The following is a 24,699-nucleotide window of genomic DNA, read 5'->3' as shown; positions in this document are numbered from 1 at the left end:
AAGCCGTGGAGATCGCAGAATACCTTCTTTTACAATTAGGCTAGGTTAGTTCTTGTTTACATACACCAGAAATAAGGTATAAGAGTCGTTCACTTTGCAGTTACTATTCTGCTTAGAATATGTTTCATTTGTTTTGGTTATTACATAAGTTATAAAACTGATGGATTTTTAGCGAAATGTTCATACAGTGTTAGGAAGAAATTGAAATTCTGTATTCCTTTACATATTATATCAAATCACATCATGGGTAAGAAATGTAGAGGTCTCGGAGCCAACTGGGACGAAAGTATGATGGACGAAGCTTTGAGATTGTTCAAGAAAGGAAAATCTCAGATATATTGAGAGTCAGTGCGGTATTCCATGGAGAACTCTTAAGGATCATTTGAAATCTGGGACCAGCAAATAAAAGTTAGGTACCTATACATAGCATTCTTACTGAAGAACAAGAGGAGGATCTAGAGCAAAGGATTATACAATTTTGAGAAATAGGATTTTCCATGACCCCAGTAATTATGCGTAGGTGTGTGTACAAGTTTGTGGAAAAGCATAATATTAAGCAACCTTTTAGCAAGGTATCACAGTTAGCTGGCAGAGAGTGGTTTCATGCATTTATGAAAAGGCATCTGCGATTTTCGAAAATAAAAGCCCAGCCTATGAACCCTGCAAGGGCTCAGAAACTGAATCCTGCAATTGTGAATGATTACTTCAATAAATTGGATGTCACCCCTTCGAAACTGGACTTAAAATCTCGCCCTAAGAACATTTATAACATGGACGAAAAGGGAATTTGTCTCACCTTACATCACCAACAACATGTTCTCCCAAAGAAAGGAGCCAAACGTGTTCATATTGTTTCTCATGAACATGCTGAGAATGTGACAGTGGTTGCATGTACAAGTGCCAAAGGCTGTGTGATTCCTCCAGTGGTGCTATTTAAAGGGGTTAGGTACAGGAAATCATTCAAAGCTGGACTTCCTAAGGGAAGTATGACAGAAGTTTTCGTGAAATGGATTGAATACTTCGCAAAATACAAACCTCCGGGCCCAACTCTACTCATTATGGATGGAGCTAAGTGCCACCTCTACATCTTCATTGTGGATAAGGCAGAAGAACGTGAAATCACTCTGTTTTGTTTGCCGAGCAACACTACGCATGAGCTACAGCCACTTAATAAGGCCGTATTCCGTTCATTCGAGCACTGTTGGGACCAGCAGCTTTTACAATTCTGGGAGCAAGATTCTGAGGATCCAGATAGAAAACTTACAAAGGACACATTTTCCGAAATTTTCACTCCAGTTTGGGGTAAATGTATGAATCTAACATATCAAGTGGGTTTAGAGCAACGGGCATTTACCCGTTCGATTGCACCGTGATTTCTGAAGAAGCCTTCGCTCCAAGTTCTGTGACACACCGTGAAGAAGAACAAGACGTGGAAGACAACGCACCACTCTCCGAGAGGTTAGCTGCATTATCTCCTGGTAGTAGAGACAGGGCTAAAATGAAAGATAAAATTAAGTCCCCTTTCCAAGAACTGATGCCATCACCTTTGCAAAAAAATTAAGAAAACAATTTCAGCTCCTCGTATAAAGGCCATTAACTACCAAGCACAACAGCCAACTACAAATCTGTTTGGAGGGACTACTCAGATTCATGAAGACATTAATCAAAGGGAAGATGAAGTCAATCAACCATCTACGTCCACATCTATTGATGTAACAACCCCAGATATAAGCTGGTTTTGTACTGCATGCCAGGAAGAATACATGGTGGACATGCAAGCTTGCAAAACTTGCCTAGTTTGGGTGCGTGAAATGTGTGTTGGACTTCCTGTAAACAACAAGGAAGATATTTTTGTCCTGACTGCTCATAAGTTAGTGTTTTCAGACTTCGTTTTCAAAAGATCAAAGACTCTTATTTCATGCAGAATTAAATGTCACCTTAAAGTAAATTTGTTTTTTAAATGTGAATGGAAAAGTTAAAAATGACTTTGAAAATTAAGTGTTTTTTTAAAATGTTTGTGTGATTTAAATTTCAAGAATTTTATATTTAATGGTTACGATTAGTTTTTAAAAGCACATTTTTCATTAGCTTAGTTTTTCGAAGTAAGATGAGAGGAATTTATGATTCCTGTAACTTTTAAAGAGGTAAATTCAGATCTCCTAACTTAGCATGGTGAAATGTTTCATATTATATTTTCAATTTTAAAATTTCAACATTGAATTAATGAACACGTTTTTGAAACTTCTTATCTACAAAACGTGCCATTTACTGTTCCGACTAGCGGGCGAGTTGGCCGTGCGCGTAGAAGCGCGCGGCTGTGAGCTTGCATCCGGGAGATAGTAGGTTCGAATCCCACTATTGCCAGCCCTGAAGATGGTTTTCCGTGGTTTCCCATTTTCACACCAGGCAAATGCTGGGGCTGTACCTTAATTAAGGCCACGGCCGCTTCCTTCCAACTCCTAGGCCTTTCCTATCCCATCGTCGCCATAAGACCTATCTGTGTCGGTGCGACGTAAAGCCCCTAGCAAAACTCTTCCGATTTGACCTCATAATTGCCCATAGAGATGAGGTTAAGGTACGCTTCCACTGCGGGCCTTATTACATGTCAGAGCAGGAAAGAGGGCCCAATTACATTAATTACATAATTGTGCTATGTGTGAACCATGGATTCATTTACAATGATTTATTTGTGATATCTTGTGAAAAGATATATCACAGAACATTTCTTATTTGAAACACATTCTTGTATCTCTGTTACTTCAAGAGCAAACAGCACCTTATCTGTAAGTGGGCCTTATTTGCCCCCTGTACCTTATATAAAATAAGAGCTTTGTCTGTACATTGCTGAGAATTTTAAAAGAATGGTATTTCTGTATCGGTCATGTCAATAGTAACAAGGAATTGCACTTCTTAATTTTCCGTAATTTCTGTATGTATGTACGATAGGGTGTCCCTTAAAAGGGCAAAAACATTTTTCTTCATTTCTTCAAATGCATACCGGTACCCCGTTATTGTGTTTATTAGTCTATTAGTTACCCAAGTATAGAATTTCAACTTCCTACATTAATTTTAACCCATGCCGACGGGGCCTAAAAGTTTTAGAAAATAGCTGCTTAAAGGGTCTCTTAAATGTAGTTGTAGGTGATCACACAAAACAATTATTTTAGGGAAATATATTTGAAAACATAAATTTATATAATGCTCTTCTTGTAAGTAACAAAAAAGATACAATTTTTATAGTAATTCATTTGGATATTTCCTCTTCAAAGTCTCTTTTTTACAATCTGGTTAAATTTTTCTATGTTCTTGCACACAATTTAATAAGAACTGCTTCTGTTCTTCATCTGTGGTAATCAAACCATGAAAGTCTGTCATTAGTTTAAGAGCTCTTTCAGCTGTGTCATTAACTGCTTTTAAGGTAGAAACCTTCTTTTTAGCTTCCACAAACGCCACGTTGTCTTTCCATGAAGATACAATTTCTTGAAGGAAACCACTGTCAAGTTTACTGTCAATCTTTACTCTTGACAGAAACAAAATCACTCAAAGATTTTCCTGAAATAAGATAAATACTTGTAGTGCCTAAAACAAATGTTCTAAATTAAATACCAAATTAAACACTACTAGTCTACTACTTACCATATAGAGAGCCAGATATCTCTTCTTTCGATGAAACATATCTCTTTCCGGAATTACCAAAGCTTTCTTTTTGTAAGTTTCCTACAATGTTTCCTTTAGTCTGCTCATCAGCTTCATTATGAAAAAATTGAAAGGATGGCTATTTCCTCTGACAAGTACGGTACCACAAGTGTTGACTGAACTTGTTTAAAGCCACATTGGAAATCTATTTACCAACTTTCTCGTAATCTTTTAAGGTTAAAAAAAAAATCTTGATTCGGTGCTTTTATCGCCAAACTATATCCACATAAACTGCCACAACGAATAAACAAACATCTTGTAAAGCTTGTTTGTCCTTAGCGCTCGTTTTAAACTGGGACTTCAGTAAACACATTTTAAGGAGTAAATAGCTCTTGCCATCCATCGTGCTTGATGTATTGTACCAGAAGGTCTGATTTTTATTCTATTTTTAATGTCTCCACCCAGAAAAACAATAGCGAGCTCAATGAGCTCGCGATAATCATCTCATACAGTCGATTTTGCCAGCTCATTGTTAGAAAACGTCACCAATTCAATAATATTTGCCTCACAGAGATGTTGTTGGACAAAATCAAAAATCAGTGCACGGTTCGATGGCACTGGGATTAATATTCTTCGAATTGTCTCTAAACTTTTTGAACAGCGGAATATCAGGACTGCTAGTGATTTGTTGGATCTTAGATTCAAACACACTTTTGAGCACCAGTTTATAAATATGATGGCGGCAAGGAGAGAATAACAACTCTCTTTCTAGTTTTTGCTCTAAAATCACACAAGCTCCGTTCAAGCGTCCTGTATTAGATGCTGTTGTATCACAGCACATTATTTGTACCTTATCATCCAGGTTCCAGTCATGAAGCGCATTTGACACTGCTTTCACTTGCTCTTTGCCGGAAGAGTTATCTAACTTCGGCACAGCAAGAAGTTTTTCTTCCTCGTCATATGAAATAATTGGTAGGCGTTCTTCTTTAGAACTTCTTACGTCCAGAGCAAGTAACAATTTTCCATCCCAATGAACAGTAACTACTTCGGGCACGTTATTCTGAAAATAGGATTGAATAGATCTCGCTCTATCTTTTCTCATTTGTGTTCAAATGCGTTGAATAGAAGATTTGTTGATCGGGTAATTGTCAGAAATAAGACCAAGTGCTTCTACTACAGACTGAATTATATAAACAGAGTCTCTGATGCTTAGTTGACATCTGTCTAAAGTTGCAACTAATTTAGATGTAATAAAATCTTTTCTTCCTCTTCTTGTCGACGTAGCTAAAGAACTTACAGATTGAGGTGTGGATGGCAGAGATTCTTCCAGGCTTTCTTCAGCGCTTGTGGATTGTTCTTCTACGTCTTCATGTGTATCAAAAGTCTGTAAAGTTGCAGATTCCAATGAGCTCACGGAAGGCATTTGCTTTAGTCTCTTTTTATCTTCTGCGAGTTTTCTCAGCCTGGCCCTTTCTTCAATATCAGCCAACTTTTTGTCAACACCCGCTGGGCACCCCCGCTCTCTTTGCTTTTGCAAAAATATACCTTCTTCGATTTTTATTCTTTCAAGAGCATCGGCATGTGCGATATCGAATAAATTATCTAATTCAAGTTGAAAGTTCTCTTCGCGGCGCCTATGTAAATCCTGAATCATCTTGCTATTTTTTTGCAGTTCTCGCCAGACCTGATAAAGATCCACTAACTTCTTAACATAATTAGGCACAGCTCTGGTAGGTATTCTAGCCTATTCCCAGAATATATTGCACTCCCAAATGACAAGATTTGCGCTCTCACTAACAGTCAACTTAACCTCACGTATGTTGAAAAATAGAACTGCGAGAACTTGACGATTAGATGGTAATTTTGCGTCTGTTATTTGGTTATTTACTTCACCAACCAAGAAAATGCTTTTTTTATTGCTTCTTAGTTCCACTGACATCTTCAATATCAAAATATAAAACAATCCATGATAGCTACCCGATAAGCAAAAACTAAGTGACAATAACAATGAGAGCGCGCCACTCTTGTGGCGCAACTTGTAGGAACATGTTTGCGCGCGAGTCGGCACGGGTTGCACTATTCCAAATGAGGGGAAAAAAATGTTTTCGGGTGTTTTAGGCCCAAATGAATAAAACAATAACCTATGCATTGCAAAATTAAAACTTTGAAAAATAAGGGACACCCTAATGTACGACGTATGTGCATCATGAGAAAACGGCTGGAGAGAATTTAATCAAAATCGGTATGTAAAGTCGGGGAATACGTCACTTCAATCTAGACCATAAATAATTTTATTCATGCTGAGTGAAATGGTAGTTTAGAGGAAGTCCTAAAATTGAATTCTCAAATATTCATGTTAGTGGTCCTCTCAATAAATACTAAATGTTCGATCATTGATGTCTTATACGTATTTACTTTATCGGCCATGCTAACAGGTATGTTTATGAATTTGCATTTTTGTTGCTAAATCCATATCAACGCCGAGCCAATAAAAATTGGGTAAACAGAATTTGATAGTAGCCTATATCATTGGCAGTTATTGCGTGAAATAACGTTCTCTTATGAAAACCTGTGAGCCAATACATTTTGTCAAAAGCCTGGAAAAGTACTGCATGTTCAACTGTGAACTCCTTAATACCATTAACTAAAGTGGAAACAGAATGTCAGTATCTTAAACTGCTCACGACTTATTTGGGGTGGACATCTTAGGTGAATAACAATGCATACTTTGTGAATAACTGTAGATAGGATGTACACCTACTTGGATACCAAGGCGTGCATTATTCGAACCTGAGACGGGGAAGATGTGCTTTGCTACATACGCAACCCCCATACACATGAGTAGAACGTGTAACAGGGGTGATGGGCAACGCTCTCGAGACCGATTATCGTGTGCTGCGAGCTGTGAGACGTCGCAGTAACTACGAGTGTAAGCTTGATAGTTATCATCAACAGTTCCCACATGGAAACGTGTGTGACGATAAATTTTGTCAAAATCCTATGCAAGCACTGCATGTTGAACTATGAGCTCCTTACCATTAACGAAAGTGAATACAGAATGCCAGTATCTTAAACTGCTCACGAGTTACGTCAGGTGGGCTTCTTAGCTGAATAACCCGTATAATTTGTTAATAATTATTATTAGGATGTAATCCTACCTGGATGTCTCACAATCGTCGGCAGGGTAGTTTCTTGCGATTCAGACCGGGCCGGAGGTGTTCTGTGACGATTCCTCTTCATTGATATTATGCGTTTGTAAGTGCCGGATCATCCCAGAAGTATTTCTGCTTATGTATTTTACTACTTTTGAATAAGCAACACAGTGGGCTGTGCTATGTGACATCTCTTAAAAATAACCGACATCCACGACTTCACGTTGCGTTTCGGACATCGTCTTCAAGTTGTCGCTTACAGTTCGACACAGTTCACATTGCACCGTCATATATCGAAGTACCTACCTAATTATGACGCGAATACTCTATGGCAATTTAGATTGCACATTCCACTCATGCGTAATGGTAGTTGCATATGCAGCAAGGCGCATCTTGCCTCGTCTCGAGTTCGAATAATGCACGCCTCTAGTATCCAGTTACGTGTACCTACAGTAGCCTTCAGGTCTGTACTTAAACCACTCATTCGTGTACCTATCCATGCATACAATGCCCGAATCCGTATCCCTTATAATTATGTTATACTGCGTCAAAATTGACCTCGGTATAAATGAACGCCCTAGTCGCTTGTTGACACGTATTTACGAAAAATGAGAAGGCCCGTGGTTGCCTATTTGCATATTCGGTACAAAAAACATTCAGCTCCGACTACCTGCAGGCCTACGACACGCTGCTCGCTGCACATTGTGGGGACAACGCTCTCGAGAGTTCTCGAAATTTCTCGCGAGAAGTAATGCCTGCGCTAGCCTCGAGAAATCTCGAGACCTCGTCTCAGACAGCCCATCACTATTTTACACCATGCATAGCAGGACTGGCTGTATAAGGAAGTACTAGCTTCGCTCATACTTCAGTCAATTTCACATTGTCAAAGTCAAGGATAAGACTGTAACAGATCAATGAAAGTAAAAAAAGCTAATAAAAAAATTGTTCTAGCCCATACCAGAAGACAATGCACTGTAAACTCTAGGTCTTGTCAGCCAATTTTATTTCAAAAACTAAATTACGAGTAAAAATTACATTTTGTAAAAGAAAGTAATGATTACAACTAAAAATTACTTGAAAAGTATTCCTTTCGAGTAATTCAATTACTTCCCAACTCTGGCTAGTATGTTAAGCCTTTTAATAAATACACAAACACGATTTTGTTTTTTTGCAACAGGTTTATTCAAATGAAAAAATACACATTATCTGAACTGCATTCTCTATGTTGTAAAGTACTTTCTTCCTGCTATACAACACAAAGTCTTTAATACTAAACAGATTTCATAAACAAAACCATTTTACAGAATTATTTAATGTTTAAAAAATGTATCTGGTTTAATGAAGGATTGTAGGAACATTTCAAACACTGTCTAAACTGCATATGGTGGAAGAGTGGGAACATGTCATATTGGTCTTAAATACTGTACTCTGTGGATATTTTTCATTTTTCTTCTTCAGTCTCACCAGTCTACTTTGGCCCTTCAACAAAGAGCGGGGTAGTTGGAGTTTACTTGTGAATTAGGTCAGGCAGAACTAGGACTCCCTGTTAGGTACACCTTCGAATTGGAGAAGTTACCAGTAGGTCCGTAGTTACAGACGTAGTAACGTCTGCAGCTTCCTCCTGTGGTGTAAGTCCTGAATCCACAGCCAACCTTGTTTGTTTCAGCCCACACCACTTGTGAGTAGTGGCCAATGGGCATCAGAAACCTGAAATCAGTAAATATCATACATGGAGGCCATAAGGAAAGTGAAGACTGCTCTTGAGGTAGAGCTACAAGTGTTTGCCAGACTCAACGGTGTGGTACAATCCGATAATGGTGGCAACAGAGATACAGCGATATGTATGAAGTGAACATCACTGTTATTGAGTAATATTACACTGAGTGGCCAAAAAAATGCAACACTTCAATTTCTTTCAAAACTGAAATTTATTTTAAATTTATGACAATTTTATGACACTAATCCACTATCTTACGATAGAATATCTAAGTTTCTAACAATGAAAAGAAAAGACGATTACAAACAAATTGTACAAATTAAACCAAAAATGCACGTATGAAGGAAATATTGAGTAAGCTCATAAAAGTAATGCACTTCTGTTTTGATGTTATACACTTCACATTTTTACTTTACAGAGCTCGGAGATGATCTCGGGGACCTCTGGTCGCATCTTCAAAAGCATGTATTGCCACCTCTCGCACCAATGACGGCATTCAACCTTTCAGGCATGCTCCTGATTAATGCGGTAATGTCCTGTTGAGGAATCATCTCCCATTCTTCCAGGAAGGGCATTCTGTAGGTCCTGTAGGGTCTATGGATAGTGTTGACAGGCTCTTCTCCCCAGCTGGTTCCAAACATGCTCAGTAGGATTCAAATCATGGCTTCGAGCAGGCCAGGTCATAGCACGAATCCCTGCTTCATCCAAGAACTCTTGCAGAATTTTCGCAACATGTATACATGCATTAGTGTAAAATCATCACAAATAAATGGAGAAGCTCCAGAAGGATTTTCTCCACATACTGATGTGCGATAAGGCTTCCATTCTCCACAGAGACCAAATCTGTCCTTGCAGCTGTATTGATTCCTGGCCACACCATCACGGGACCACCCTGAAAAGGCATCCTGAATGAGAATGTGCAAGGGGAATACCTCTCCCCTGGCCTTCTCCAGACTCTCTCTCTCTTTCTTCTGTTAGATGATCGGAGGCCAAATTCTGACTCATCGGTGTACCTGATCCCATTGTTGTACTCTTAAGCCAAGATGTTTCCTTGCGGAACGTAGTCGAACTTTGCGATGCCCTTTGGTGAGTTTCGGACCTTTAGCAGGTCTTTTGGACTTAAGATTGGCTTCTTCTAGACTTCTTCGAACGGTTCCCTCACTAACATTGACCCCTTGAACTTGGTGAAGTCGATTTCGTGCTTCGACGTCGGTGGTGTGACGGTTGCAGATAATTTGAAGTTCTAAGAAGTGGTCATCTCCCTCCAATGTTGCTCTTCTCGGGCCTGATCCTGGTCTCCTTGCAAAGCCTCCAATTTCCCTGTACCTTCGTATGGTTCTGGAAATCGTGGAAAGTGTAGTCCTAAACACTTCTGCAACGTATTGCATGCTGCGACCATCTCGAAGCAACTGCTTTAGCAGCTTGTTCAGGGTTTAATGGCAGGTTTATTCCAGAAAGCTGATTAAGACAATCACAGAAAGATCCTACTAACATGTGTGATTGAAAGGGGAACAATTAAAGGTACAAGCGCTACAAGAGTGGGAAAACGTTATTGGCTCGCATCCAGCGATGTGTTTTCCAGGTTGCACGGGAACAAAAACAATTGAGGCTGGTGCAATAAACAATCAACACCTCATTGTTTGCTTGAAAAGCGATGCCAATAACATACCCCATCTTAAAATTGGTTGAAGTGCTTCACTTTGGTTAAATAGATAAGTACCAATAATTATACATCATTTATTGGGTGTTGCATTTTTTGTGCCGCTCTGTGTATTAAAAAGTTGTATTTAGATATAATGGAATATTTAGACGAGTTAGGACAAGAAGTATCCAGACTGGGTTTTTGAAAAATTTTAAAAATATCAATCTTGTCCCTCAGAAACCAATGATAACGTACTACAACCCCCCGTTTGCTAAACAGAAAATTTAGCGAAGTGTAAACATATAAATTTTACTTGTAGACCACTGCAAGTGCCATGAGAGTGAGTTATTGAGGATTTCCCCATACCTACATTCATACTGTACCTTAATTCCAAACTACAGGATAGAGATCTAAGAAATAACAAATACCCTCCATATTAGACAGAAGAGTAGTAACAAACAAAAGTACCATTGAACACCAATCAGAAAAATAGTTTACAATGGCCTACAGCACTCACCTGTAATTGTTTACATCATTTCTGTCGAATTTGGAAACTTCATTGTACCACATGTTCATAGGCACATTCCAATCTGCTTTCTTTTCACAGGAAGCGTCATAAGCTACGTTCTGACCAACCTGGTTGATCACATCCTTAAATCGGGCTGTAATAGGCAACATTCTGTTATTAAATTTTACGTCTTTATTAAAATCATTGTCATCAAAATATGAAATATGTTAATGTCACCTGAATGAATAATGTAAGGAAGCTTTTAAGTGACTCTTGATATTGAGATCTATGGCAGATGATCGGTAGCTGTACAAGAGGTTCAGTCCACTGGGAGGTAACTTTCCATTTAAAAACTTCACTGCATTCATAAGGATATGAATCGCAACCACCTTAGCCAATGACATGCCACTCAGCAATTTTACCCATGCTGTATAGTGAATTATGTTATCAACTGGATCTTAATAAGACTTTATTTTTTATTTCTACAACTTGCTTTGTGGTCCACCGAAACAGATAGGTCTTATGGAGATGGGATAGAAAAGGGCTAAGAGTGGCAAGAAAGTGACCATACCTTAATTAAGGTACAATCCCAGCATTTGTCTGTTGTGAAAATAGGAAACGGCAGAACACCATCTTCAGGGCTACCAACCCACTATTAACCCTCGAAGTGGCAGTCATTTATCCTGTAGTGGCAGCGATATTTTACCGTTGTTGCGGACTCTTAGTATAAATTGTGTTAAAAATCGTTGACGTGTTATACATGCATAAACAGCACACCCTTTTATCGTCAAAATTATAAGGAATAAGATGATGACGATACTAAAGCTGTTATTTATCATCCAAAATGTGTAAGACCAAAAATATATTGTATTTGTTTATATTATTTATTTTTGCAAAAGTTTTGCTGTATATAGTATGTTTATATTTAAGTAAATTTAAAAAAATGACATATAGAAAAGGAGCACCAGTTCATAGTGAATAGTTGCGTACTGGTATATAGTTTATAATACTGTTCTTAGCTGGAAAAAATATACAATTGTATGCTGCCACTTGTACATTTCACTCAGAGTCACTTGGGTGGGTCTTTCTTTTTACCCCTCGATTGTCAGGCCTCCAGAAGTGCACTAGTTTATGATAACACCCCTGGTGAATACCACCATTACATCCTAGACACCAGAATGTAATTCTTCTTTTCTTGCAAGCACACAACATACAGGCAATTGTTATTCTGTGGCAATTTTTCGAGAGCATGAGAGGGGCCTCCTGCATGATCTGTTGGCCTCACAACTGGAATTTGGAACAGTTCATTTACCAATCCCCTAATTATACTGACCACGAAGTCTCGTCTTGCTAATGGCTTATCAGTGTTCTTTGCGTACAGGATATATGCGTCAAATAATGCCATATCTAGAAGGTTTGAAAAAAATTGCTTCCATTACCTTCTGGTCAGTCTGGAACAAGTGGCATGGTAAATGCACTTATCTTTATTATCTACACCTCCCGTGAAGATATTATACTTATGAATCAGTAGTGGTTTCAACCCTTCATTTCGCTTTCGACTCCTTACAACATTATCCTCAGCGTGACATCCAGTTGTGAGACAATAAACTGGTTTCCGTGTTTTCTTCTCTTTATAAGCAACCAGTAGAACTTCACTTTGCCTAGGTTTGCCTAGGTTCAAGTTTTGTACCTAAAACAATCTGAGAGAGTCCCTTTGAAGATTTATTCACTGTTCCTGTGAGGTATGTATCCCTTTCAAGTAGTTTGTTAGCCAAGGGGATTTTTGTATACCAGTTATCCGTGAATAAATGGTTCTCTCTGTCTAATAAGTTGGCTCTTTCTAGCAAAGCCAAAATGACCTTTTGGGTAAATGGATCATTTCCATCGGATAGGAAATCTTTCCCACTATAAAGTTCCACATGCAAAACATACGAGGTCCTACTGTCACACACTTCAAATTTTTTTATGCCAAACCGAGCATGTCCTTTATGTGGCATGTATTGTATAAACACGCATCGGTTCTTTATGCCTATCATTGATTTGTCGTTGCATATTTCCTGAGTTGGTATGAAATGCCTCTTGAATGATGCATTGATGGCATCTAGAAAAGGACGTACTTTGAACCAGGGATCGTGACCAGATTGGCCCTTTGGAATATGATGTCCTGAGTTTAAATGTATCATTGATGATATCAACTGAAATCTCCTTAGTGACATGGTCTCTGCATAAAAGGGTATTCTTTCAAGTGGATCCATGTCCCAATAATGTGTAATATTGCTGCAAAACGTCAAGTCCATATTGAAATTTCTTTATTTCAGCTATAGTGACATCTACCCACCCGCGTATTCTGCTGTGCCTCGGTACTTCACCAGAGCAACGTTTTGCTGCAATTTTTTCACTAGCATAAATATTTGTCTGCTTTCAATCAAGTTCCACACAGCTGGAGTAAGAAAACAAATGAAAGTAATCTATAGGGTGTGAATTTCTTTGTGGACAGTTCTTTATACCTGCACTTGCTTCTCTCACCTTGAATTCGGGGTTCTTTGGAGGTTCAGGGCGATAAACTCTGACCCAAACTGGAGACACATTAGAACAGTCGCGGCTCGTTCTGAATAATGTTGGTGGTTCTGCTCTGTGACGACCAGTCCATTGCAGTAAGTATAATAGACAAATCAGCTGAGCTCGTGTGAATACGTCCTCGAATTCTGCAGAAATGCTTTTCTCCATGTCCTATCAGTATGAAGTTCTTGAAAATGTACCGAATATAAATGTAAATAACTGACTTGTACAAAAAACAACAACTAAAATTTACAAAACATAAAGCACCCCTTCCGCTTATCGAAAAAAGTTGACTTATCGACACATTCATATTTACAAAGGTTCTGAGACCTGCATACATCTTTGGCAGCCGGCTTTCTTAATTTAGAGGGAACATCATCTGATGGTACTAGCGTTTCTGTTTTCATTTTCATGATTACCTAACTCGGAAGAATTCACTACCATTACAGAGAAACATAGACATGATTACTTGTAAGGCTAAGAACTCGCTCATTCGCTTCGTACGAGAGAGAATGTTTTCGGTCGTTGGATAGAATTTTGCTGAAGTCCTGGTCATTTACACAAAAGATAGAAAAATATGCATACCCCAATCATAAGGTACGTTGTTTGAAGACCTAACATGGACAGTAAATTGATTTTGTGTTACTTAATCACAACCATCCTCTTTTATCACGCATTTATCCTGTATTTAAACTTTTTGGGCTTTCTTTCTACTGAACAGAAGCATCACAACTCTACTGTAGTATGTGAGAATGTTGACATGTAAGAATTTTAAACCATATCAATATCCACACAGTTTTAAAAGTTCAAAAGTTACACTGGTGAGTACAATGGAGGGAGCTTTTCCCAAACAACTGAGATTTCAACAGGATCACTCGCTGCAGCGATTCTCTTACGGATGGTGGCGCTGTCCAGTGTATTATTTACTAACTCTATAGTCATGGGAATAGGCCAGACGTACTGCAAGGCGTGCAGTTCATACAGAACCTTATGGGCGACTCTTAGCCACCTACCGGAAGAAAGCTATAGTTAAGTGTGCTCTCCTAATATTCTGTCGTTCACAGATCTAAACAGGGTTGCCAGATCTCCAGCAGCTGTGTCGGTATCGATCTTTGGCTCGATATACACACTCAATATGAAGGATGGGATCGCTAATAGCTATATATTACATTACTGTATATCTTTCATTGTGGTGGTTCTGCAGCTCTGCAGATCATATTATGGAGCTGCGCCTGCATTAGAAGGAGCAGGAGAAGAACTTGCACTTGCTGAACTTATATGACCTAGGCCTACTGTAGGAACAGCATCTTCACTATCAGACATGTTACAGTTTGATGGCACATATTCTTCATGACTTCCTGATGAAAAATCTTCCATCTGCACTTCACTGTCCTCGTCAATTTCAAAATCTGATCCCTCAACATCACTGAAATCAGCCTCGAGAATTTCTCGAATATCACTGGAACGATCCAGAAAATGATCTGCCATAATAAGGGTATTTACACATTCATGAACTGGAAACTCTACATAGATCAATTACGGCAATATTGAGAGGCACAAACACAATGCGGAACATTACTCTTGACAACATCAACAAGATATCTCTCTAACGACTAACATGAAATTTATCTTGCTAGCCAGCAATTCATTCTGCCAGAAGAATGAGAAAATGATTCAGTATTGCTGATATGAGTGCATATAAACACTTCAGATTGATATCAGAAAGAAAACTGGCGACTAAATATAGCTGGCTCAGCTGAGACATTACGTGTGGCTGGCCGCTGAGTATGTAGCAGCTAGCACAAGACAGCGGGATTATGACGCTACTTTGGCAACGATTTAAACTAGATTAGTGCAACATGCTATTATGCAAACTATTTCATGATTGTGACCAAACATTTCTTCTTCGACTGATTCGTAATTACCACATTTCGATAAATAATAATTGATTATCGAAATAAAATAAAGAGCATGTCAAAATGCCTGATATGAGGCGTTGCCACTGGGCAAACGCATAAAACGCCTGATATCAGGCGTTTACCACTTGGAGGGTTAATGAAATGCAAGTTGACAGCTACGTGACCTGAACCACATGGCCACTCCCTCGATCTTAATAACTTAAATGATCAATTTTATTTTATGAAAACTCCAAGGAATAGACACAGGTTCAGATCACTACGTAATTAAAATTAAACTCGCTCCCCAGAGGAGACAGCAAAAGCAAGCCCTTAAAACTAAAAGAAAAACAGACCCTACCCAGCTAATCAACAACAAAAATTACCAGAAAGCAACTGAAAAAATAAAAATCACAGATAAACTTGAAGCCTTAGTACACAACCTTAAACAAATTGCAGAAGAACCACGTAAAAAACACCAATGGTGGAACAGTGAATGTGATGAAACAGTGGAGAAAAGACATCAGGCACGGCTATTACACCAGTCCAAAAAAACAGAAAATTCCTATCAAAATCCAGTAAAACAGAGAAAAGAAACAACCAAAGTCTTAAGAAGAATAAAAAGACAACATCATAGGGACACACTGCAGTTAATTGAATTTGTCCTTTTTTAAATTAATAGACAACAATGAGCATTGTATTCTGTTATGAGACATTATGGCTGGCATGTCATGTTTCAAGAAATGTTTCAAATTTTAACATTGAAGATAAATTTTTTTATAAGAAGTGAGGACAATTTTGTGTAAATAATGTATATATTTTATCTTTAGTGTATTCTCAAATAGTTCTTAAAGGACATGGGTTCCTCTATTTTTTTCATTTACTGGACAGCAATAATGAGCTTTGTAATCTACTACGAGACGTTATGGCTGATGAAGTCTCAAATGAGATGAAACATGTTCCAGAATATGTTTAATATGTTTTTATATTAAACAGTTCGTCTCAAAAAATACCACAACAGGATGTAAATGGATCAGAGAAGTAAGAGAGGATCTGAAGGAAATAGGCCTTACAACAGAAGACACCAAAAATAAGATAAAATTGAATACAAAACTCAAGAATACAAACCTCCGCTTTACCCTTACACAAAACAAACCAACAACACGCACATTTTCAAATGAGGAAAGGGCACGAAGATCGGAGCGTCTGAAGAAGTACTGGGAGGACCGCAAAGCCCGAACAATCCCTTCAAAGAGACCTGAACGACGGACTGACTAAAGTGATCCTATGTGGTCATAAAAGAAGAAGAAGAAGAAGATTAAACAGTTTTCACTTGTAAAGTGAGGTGTATTGATTGGGTGGACCATTGAACCTAACATTGTTTCTTATTTTAAACTTTATCAATACGGATCTATATGATGAATTTCATGAATTGTACTAAGTGGTATGTTCCGACCTGTCAGTGGAGAGATGGTGTGGAATGACATTAGTAAACAAATAAGTTTGAGTGATGTCTTTAAAAGTAGGAAATATCACAATATGATGATAAAGTTGGAATTCAAAAGGACAAATAGAGCCAAATATTTGTTTATAGGAAGGGGAGTTAGTGATTGGAATAACTTACCAAAGGAGATGTTCAATAAATTTCCAATTACTTTGCAATCATTTAAGAAAAGGCTAGGAAAACAACAGATAGGGAATCTTCCACCTGGGCGAATGTCCTAAATGCCGATCAGTAGTGATTGATTTGATTGATTACAGTTCGAATCTTGTAGCTGTGAGCTTTCATTTGGAAGATGGTGAATTTGAAACACACTGTTGGCGGCTTTGAAAATGGGTTTTCTACCAGACAAATGGTGGGGTTGTACCTTAATTAAAACAACAGTTGCTACCTTGCCATCCTTGCATAAAAAATAACCTTCCATGTGTCAGAGTGACGTTAAACTACTACAAAAAGGAAGTTTTAAATTTAAATGATGTGATCAAAGTTTACTCCCAATTGTAACCTGTAGATTGTTGCTGGATGCAAAATACAGTGAAACCTCACTAAAGCATTCCTCATTCACACGTTTTCCTGCTTAGCACATTGCAAATTCGAAGTCCCGATTCTCATCGTATTAAATCTAAATAAAAATACCTCACTTATTGCGTCATGAATTTTCGCTATTACTTCTTATTATGATCACATTTTTCCCAGCCCTGAAAATGTTATTTGCCATCCCTTGTGAAAGAAACGTGATTTCCAACTCTGCTAAAAGCCATCGCCACAGTTGCATGATTACGGAAAAAGGCCTTAAATTCCTGAATTTCACAGGATAAGTTGTAGCCTAGCTTTGGGGAGCAAGCTGTTAGCCTCAGGAATGTTCAGTTTTGCTTGCCAGTTAGCAACGGGATTGCTGAATAACACAGTAAGCCTATTTGTACTTGAATTTCACATTACATTCAGAAGTTAGCAATTTATTTTGTGTTGAGTAGTACAGTGAAGGGTAACGAATATTTGTCACATGATAGCCTATATATGGATTAACAACATAATTGTATGAAATGGACTTGCGTGGTGCATATTTTTCTTGTTATAACCTAGTTATTGATACGAAAAAAGTCGTGAAATTCCTTACTTATGAAGAAAAGATAAAATCGGTCAGAAAGTGGACTAGCATCCACATCCGCACACAGAGGTTGTGAATGTTGAGCTTGCACGTTTGACATAGGCGTAATTCCGTGGTGGCAAGGTGCGGCAGTTGCTCAACCCCCCTCCCCTAATATTTTGCAGGAAAACAAATTTTTGTAATATTAGACTTAGAAATACATATTTAGAAGTATGTTTTTCGTTACTCTTAGTGATGTGCGCGAGTGATGCCTGGAATCGCGGTACTCGATTCTTTCGAGTCCAGGCTCGGACTCGCTTCGCTTGCGAAGGCTCGATGATAGCATGACGTCACACGTTCGCTCACTCGCCGGCTCGTAGATGGATGAAGCATGCGTACAAGCGGTCGCCGAGGGTTTATGGGATTGCGACAGCGCGGTACGATATGAAAAAACTGAATGAATGCGCAAAAGGAATAACCTAAATTTGATAATTACTTGAGAACGATAATAATGCCACTTAATACGCATAATAAGATATGAAAATATCCGTTTCCGGCGTCTCGCACACACTTCACTGAATATGCCATCTATTCTAATATTGATAATATAGCTTATCTGGCCTTCATAGCCCAACTTGGCCGGTTCGATACTGGTTTATTCCGCTAGTATTTGAAGGTGCTCAAATACGTCAACCTAGTGTCGGTAGAATTATTGGGACGTAAAAAATCTCATGGGGGACTAAATGCGGTACCTCGGCATCCCCGAAAACCATACAAATGTACGTACTTGGACGTAAAAGTTATATTATTATTATTATTATTATTATTATTATTATTATTATTATTATTATTATTTCAAATCCCTGTCACGGTATTATGTTGTAATTAGTGTATTTTAAACATGTGCTATTTGTAGACTATAGACGGTATTTCTGCACACATTGTATTGCTTCGCTACTGGTAAATTATATCTCATGTAGCCATTATGCATATACACGGGCGTAGATGTGCTAATATGATCGGTAGTATGACAGATTTATTGTAACCATAGCCTATTGCTAACCGCGCCAAAGCCTACAATCGTCCGGAGGAACAGGTGAATTACAGCAGTTTATATGTACATCATACTTTCGGCAGATATAATGTCGGGTATTAAGATGAGGCGTCCAGAATGTGACGTACGTTCACGCAGCAAATCAGCGGACAGAACATCATTCTGTTCTAGCTAAACAGCTGACAGTTTGTTAGTAAGTCACAACCTTTAGTGCCTATGATGATGATAATAATAATCATAACAATCGAATTATTGACGACCGATGACTGAACAACATCAATCATCAGCAGCAAACACATTGCACTCCACACCACAAAAATATTCTGTGGGTGACCCTGAATGCCGTACACTCCAGTACAGTAGATTTTAGTTCTAAGGCATGTCCACAGATAGCGACACCAGTATGCTTGGACTCGAGTCTGGAGTCGAGTAATACCGATTCTAAGAGCACATTACTCGATTCTACTCGATTCCGTCGCTAGCCCATCACTAGTTACTCTGTTTAATTAGCTCAATTAAACAAAATGCTCATTGCAAAATTTTATAGTCTATGTATATAATTTGGATAGAAATAATTTGTATTATTGTTCAAGTAATTTACCTTTATATTATGTAAAAAAAAAGTTTTGGTTTTTGTTCATGTTGTCTGCTTCATGTTTTTTTTTTCTGGTTAAAAACAGGCCAAGTAACAAATACATTTTCATTATGTCCATTTTTTAATTCTGTGCGAATGTTCTTTCCTTTACAGAGGTTTGGTTATTACATTAAAGTGATCAATATAGAATATTAGTAATAATGTTGTGGTCGCAAATTGCTCTCAACAGGGAGGACCCATGTAACCTCCAGTAATCCCTGCCCTCCCAGTCAAAATGCTTAAATTATGCCCATGACCTACAAGTTTCAACCTGATTTGAATTGGTCGAAATTTATTGATAATGGCAGCCAAAGTCATTCCTCCATGTCGCACGGTCGATTGTAACCTCCAGTTAATTGTCCAAGAGTGTGACCAGAAAATAACCCACTGTTGCAAAATAAAAGGCTTCTACTAACATTTGTTTTAGAATGGGCGTGATCTGCAGTAATACTCTGATATTTTTATTGACCCCATGCACATGTTTTCATATTTGTTGTTTGGTGTTTTTCACACCTTTCATTGCACTTGTTATTTTCTAAGCCCCAGCGGGAAAGGTTTTCGTAATTGTTCTCTCACGTCTTCCACACCTTTTAATATTTTCCTCTCATCTTTAGAAATGGTAGATATAATTATCACTGTACCCATGACGTAAAATGCTCTGTCGGAAAAAAACCACATCTAGTATTCCCATATCCCTGTTGGATAGTTTTTATTCATATATTCATTAGTACTTTTTTTGCTTAATACGTTCTTTTTGTTGTCCCCTGCAGAAACGTCTTAACGAAGTTTTACTTTAATAAGTCAGCATCTCTTTTCATTGCCTATATTTTTCTAATTTCTGCCTAACCACATGTAATTCAGAAATGAGAGTTTTGCGCAGATCCTCATACGAATTCAATCCTAGATTTCTATGTGTTTGAAATAATAATGAAGTTACCAAAATCCTACTTTAGTTAGTGATGGCTTGCTGAACTTCTCCTTCCACATAAATGCACCTTCAATGGTCCAAAGCAATAGTAGTCTCCCTTCTTCCTGATTCATAAAGTGTTCCGAAGATAGAGGCTGATACAAATGACAATCTTTATTTTTCCAACTCTAGGAGCAAAGGACTTTTAAATACATTCAACTGTACACACAGTGCCAAACACTTTAATGAATAATTAATTTGAATAATATTTGGTGAGCCCTAAATGAAGATTAAGTTTACATATGTTTTTAATTATTTTGAACTCTAATATACTACTTACGGTCTCTCCTGCATGCATCGTGTCCATAGTTACACTGATCTGCCCAGCGCTGGGCCACTTCAGCGAGACCATCATCCCAGGTCTGCAAAGGAAGTCCCAGTATTAATAGGAAAGTTTTGTCAAAACCATCATCCACTACCATTAATTTGGTTTTAAAATTTTTATGAAATAGGAACTATTTTGGCTAGTGTTTAACATGTCCAGTAAATGTTTGGAAACCGATTAGATTTGATGACAGAAAAGTACATACACATCCTCATGTTGTTCGGATTACTATACCAGTTTGATGCTGCATTCCATGCCACCCTATTCATTCCTGCGTGAGTAGTATGTTTCATATCTACTGTAATCTGTTTCTCATGTTCATTCTTTATCATTTTTTATCCTTTACACTTTCTTCCAAAACCAATTAACCCTCAGCAAGCATCATGACACTTGCAAACATAACCGGAGTTGTGAGGTCCGGAGGACTGCACACGTTTAAGGCTGAATAAGGTTTAGAATATCTGAAAAATGACATTAGATCGACAAGGTTGTGTTTAGTTATTATTGATTCTAATAATTTGTCCTAATTTTACTAAGAAATAACTCGTGAAGCAGTTATTGATAGGTTTTTGAAATATCATGTAGCTAATGTCTACTTCAGTCAAGTATGTAAAAAATATTCAATTGATCTGCCTAAGACACACAAAACATATCTAATTGTGTAATCACAATACCAGTAAAGATCCCAACAATGAAATTACAAAATGATTTATTCAAAAACAAAGTTATGTGGAAACCAGCAGATCTTATATTTTAGGCACTTCCGAAACCTATTTCACATGGTCATCCATGCGAACACTTGAAAAATTAAAATATGTCCTACTCATAACACCAAAATGGAAGGTGTAAATCTGTTCTTTCCCCATTCACCTCAAGTGAAAGCTAAAACTTAGTTTAATTTGAAGATCAAGCTGAATTTCAGAGGTGGTCACTTTTTTTGTACTGGTACATTCATCCAATATTGCTAACACATCTTCAAAGGAAGCACTGCCAATACACATCTCTAACAGTCTCGGGTTAGCTATAGTTTGGAAATTCAAAATGATTTTTGGACAGCAATAAAAAAAGTCGCAGCAGAACCGAAAATTTAAAACTTTTAAGTTGGCCATGCTGTTAGTGGCACGCAACTGTGAGCTTGCATCTGGGAGAGACAAATAAGCTTCAGTAGAGCTCTTAAAAGTGTGAAAGATTACAGTATGAAGATAAAGTAAGAATTCCGGAGGACAAATTGGAGCTAATATTCATTTATAGGATGAGGAAACAGTGATTGAAATAATTTATGAAAGAAATGTTTGATAAATTTCCAAGTTCTTTGAAAACATTGAAGAAAAGTCTCGTACCTGGGCAACAGACCTAAATGCAGATTTTTGATGACTAATTGATTGATAGTGAAGTAAAAATGACTCAGAATTCTTTTATCATATCCAAGAAAAGATATAACAAAATAACGCTATTCAAAAGAAAACTAGTTTTAAGGTAATGGTTGCTGTGCAACTAGCAGACTTGGTAATTGACCGATGACCCAACTGTTACAATGTTTGTATCATGTTCTTATATTTTTAATATTGTAATTATCATTTTAGCATTTATTATTACTGTATTATGGGTCTACTGAGTTCTTTGGGGCCACCTCCATTGGGAGTTAGTTTTATAAATTAGAAAGAATTGAAATGTGTGTTTGTTACTTAAGTTTGGAATTGAATCTCCATTTCATTGTAAAATTATGCAACAGTGGCCAACAGTGTAACATTAAACAAGGTATCAGGGAACGGGCTTGCTGGCCGACGGCTGTGGCCCTGGGCTGCCTTGTCCCTCTTGGCCACTGGCTACCTTGTTCCGTAGCTTGTTGTGGAGATCGACAATCATGTTCTTCTCTTCATTTGAAACACCATGAGCACCTTGAGGATCGCAAGCGTTTGAAATCCCCTGTAACAGAGTAGAAGGCAAACAAATATGTAATTATAACAGAATGTATACATACATACACACACAGATACATCCAAATAACCCAGAACCACTTGAAGTGCCTGCTTTGTTTTCAGCACATTTCTAGCGTCTTTGTATGTAAGTACCCAGAGAATGAGATTGGAATCTATTTCTTCGTCATGCACTTGATTCAAAATCCATTTACTAAATCTAATCCTATACACAGGATCATCTGGTTTAAGTTCTTGCATTTAGAGGAAACATGGCCATGATCGTTAAGGCATAAAGTTTATGTAGTCTGATACAGTGTTCAGCCAGTTTGAGTAGCATTGGTTGAAAAAGTTTTCACCATCAGCATGTTGGCCAGCAGGTAGGAGCTGCTCTAGCCTGTATGGTTCCTGATAAAAGTGTACTTAACCCTAGAATACTACATACGTAAAATTAACATGTCTGTATCACATAACTGCACACTGCTCCTTCCCGCATTAACCCCAACAGACCACCTCCATGCTGAGCTTCCCCTGATTAATGTAGATGATGTCACCATAGCATTTAGATGCAAATGTGAGAAGTGAATGCCAGGAAAGTTCATTTTCAATAAATCACTGCACTTTCTTTTTACGTATTGTTAGTATTAATGAATTACTATTGGTAGTTAAAACTTACGTATTATTAGTATGTAACATGTACTTGGATGTTGTATGTGGGCAGGTTGCTCATTCCGCATGGTTGCTTTAGAGTTATTAGGTGTATGGCTTTTCAGGACACAACGGATAAAGGAAGAGAGAAACAGTATTCTTGATGAGCTGCATGAAGATGAGAAGGGGGTAAACACTGTTTAGAAACTGAATCTGAGCACGAAGACTCTACAGTGCCGATCTGAACTATGATAATTGTTTGTAAAATAATCTCAGCTTTGATTCAAATTTACAAGCTTGTGTTGAAATTCAGCAAATTGAGCAGCCATCAAAAGGGTAATCTCAAAAAGGAACTAGAAAGAGAATAACAGAAGCAACTACTTCAAACAGCTCAGCTTTGGCCTCTTAACTACTAGAATAAATTTTTGTTGACTTTGAAGTGGATCAACTCATTGTTAAGGATGGGCATAATTTGAAAACAACTGATTCATACAAAGGAAAATACAAAAAAAAAAAAAAAAAGAACAAGCAAGACCTACGTCGAACATAGAAGCTGGTCCACTGAGGTGTTTTGAATCATTCTTTACTAACAACATAATGCAGACTATGCTTTGTAATTCTTAAATAATCAGTGGCGTGAACTGAACCCCATCTACCCCAGCATTGCTGTGGCAAAGAATTTTGTATGAATAGTATATTTATATTTTTATCAAGTTTAAAAACTACAAATAGCTACGTCAAGCCTAGTACAGCAGTCAGCACTCTCCAGCACCCTGGATCTCTTTCTTCTCTTCTTCATGTGCCATGTCCTCACAGAACGCTGGTGATCAGTAGCATGATCTGTTGTTTGTTCATAGCTGTTCTGAACAGAGTAAGCTTTGTCACCCCAAGCCACTGGCTCAAGTTGCTGAGCCAAGATGCCCTACTTCTCCCTGGACCACATTTTCCATTAATTTTCCCTTGGAGTATTACTTGCAGAAGGTGGTATTTATAGTTCTGCATCATATGACCAAAGTATTCTAGCTTCTTTCTCTTGATGGTAGTGAGAATTTCTGGTTCTTTATTCATATGGTGCAAAACGTATATATTGGTCATTTTAGCGGTCCAAGGTATCTTCGGCATTCACATTTCAAATGCTTGCAACTTCTTGCACATGGTCTCAGTTGGTGTCCATGCCTCAGCGCCGTATAACAGAATGCTGAAAACGTGGCACCAGAGTAGTCATGTCCATAGAGAAATGGAAAGGTCACGGTTTGTCAAAAGTTTTCTAAGTCTCTGAAAAGAAGTTCTGGCTTGCTCAATTCTGCATCGGATCTCGTGAGTAAGGTCCCAGTCATCATTGATGCGACATCCCAGGTATTTAAATGTAGCCACTCTCGTGATCTGTTCCTTTGCTGTTGTGAGATTATCTCGAATGCCATCTTCTTTCCTACTTATAACCATCCACTTGGTCTTCTT

General features: G+C 38.0%; 1 protein-coding gene across 1 annotated transcript in view; it reads right to left on the bottom strand.

Moving 5' to 3' along the window:
• Positions 1-7,946: 7,946 nt before the first annotated feature.
• The window catches only part of LOC136874996 (venom allergen 5), a 42,012-nt gene continuing 25,259 nt past the window's right edge, over positions 7,947-24,699 (bottom strand). Inside the window, exons 3-6 of the mRNA XM_067148713.2 lie at positions 22,508-22,603; positions 20,633-20,714; positions 10,665-10,809; positions 7,947-8,495 (exon numbers count right to left, since the gene is read on the bottom strand). Coding sequence (XP_067004814.2) covers positions 8,312-8,495; positions 10,665-10,809; positions 20,633-20,714; positions 22,508-22,603 — 507 coding nt within the window. The 3' untranslated portion in view covers positions 7,947-8,311. The remainder of the gene's footprint in view (positions 8,496-10,664; positions 10,810-20,632; positions 20,715-22,507; positions 22,604-24,699) is intronic.

Source organism: Anabrus simplex, chromosome 5, assembly GCF_040414725.1.
Source record: "Anabrus simplex isolate iqAnaSimp1 chromosome 5, ASM4041472v1, whole genome shotgun sequence".
In the NCBI taxonomy this organism is placed as follows: domain Eukaryota; kingdom Metazoa; phylum Arthropoda; class Insecta; order Orthoptera; family Tettigoniidae; genus Anabrus; species Anabrus simplex.
This window is presented reverse-complemented; position numbering and strand designations above follow the sequence as displayed.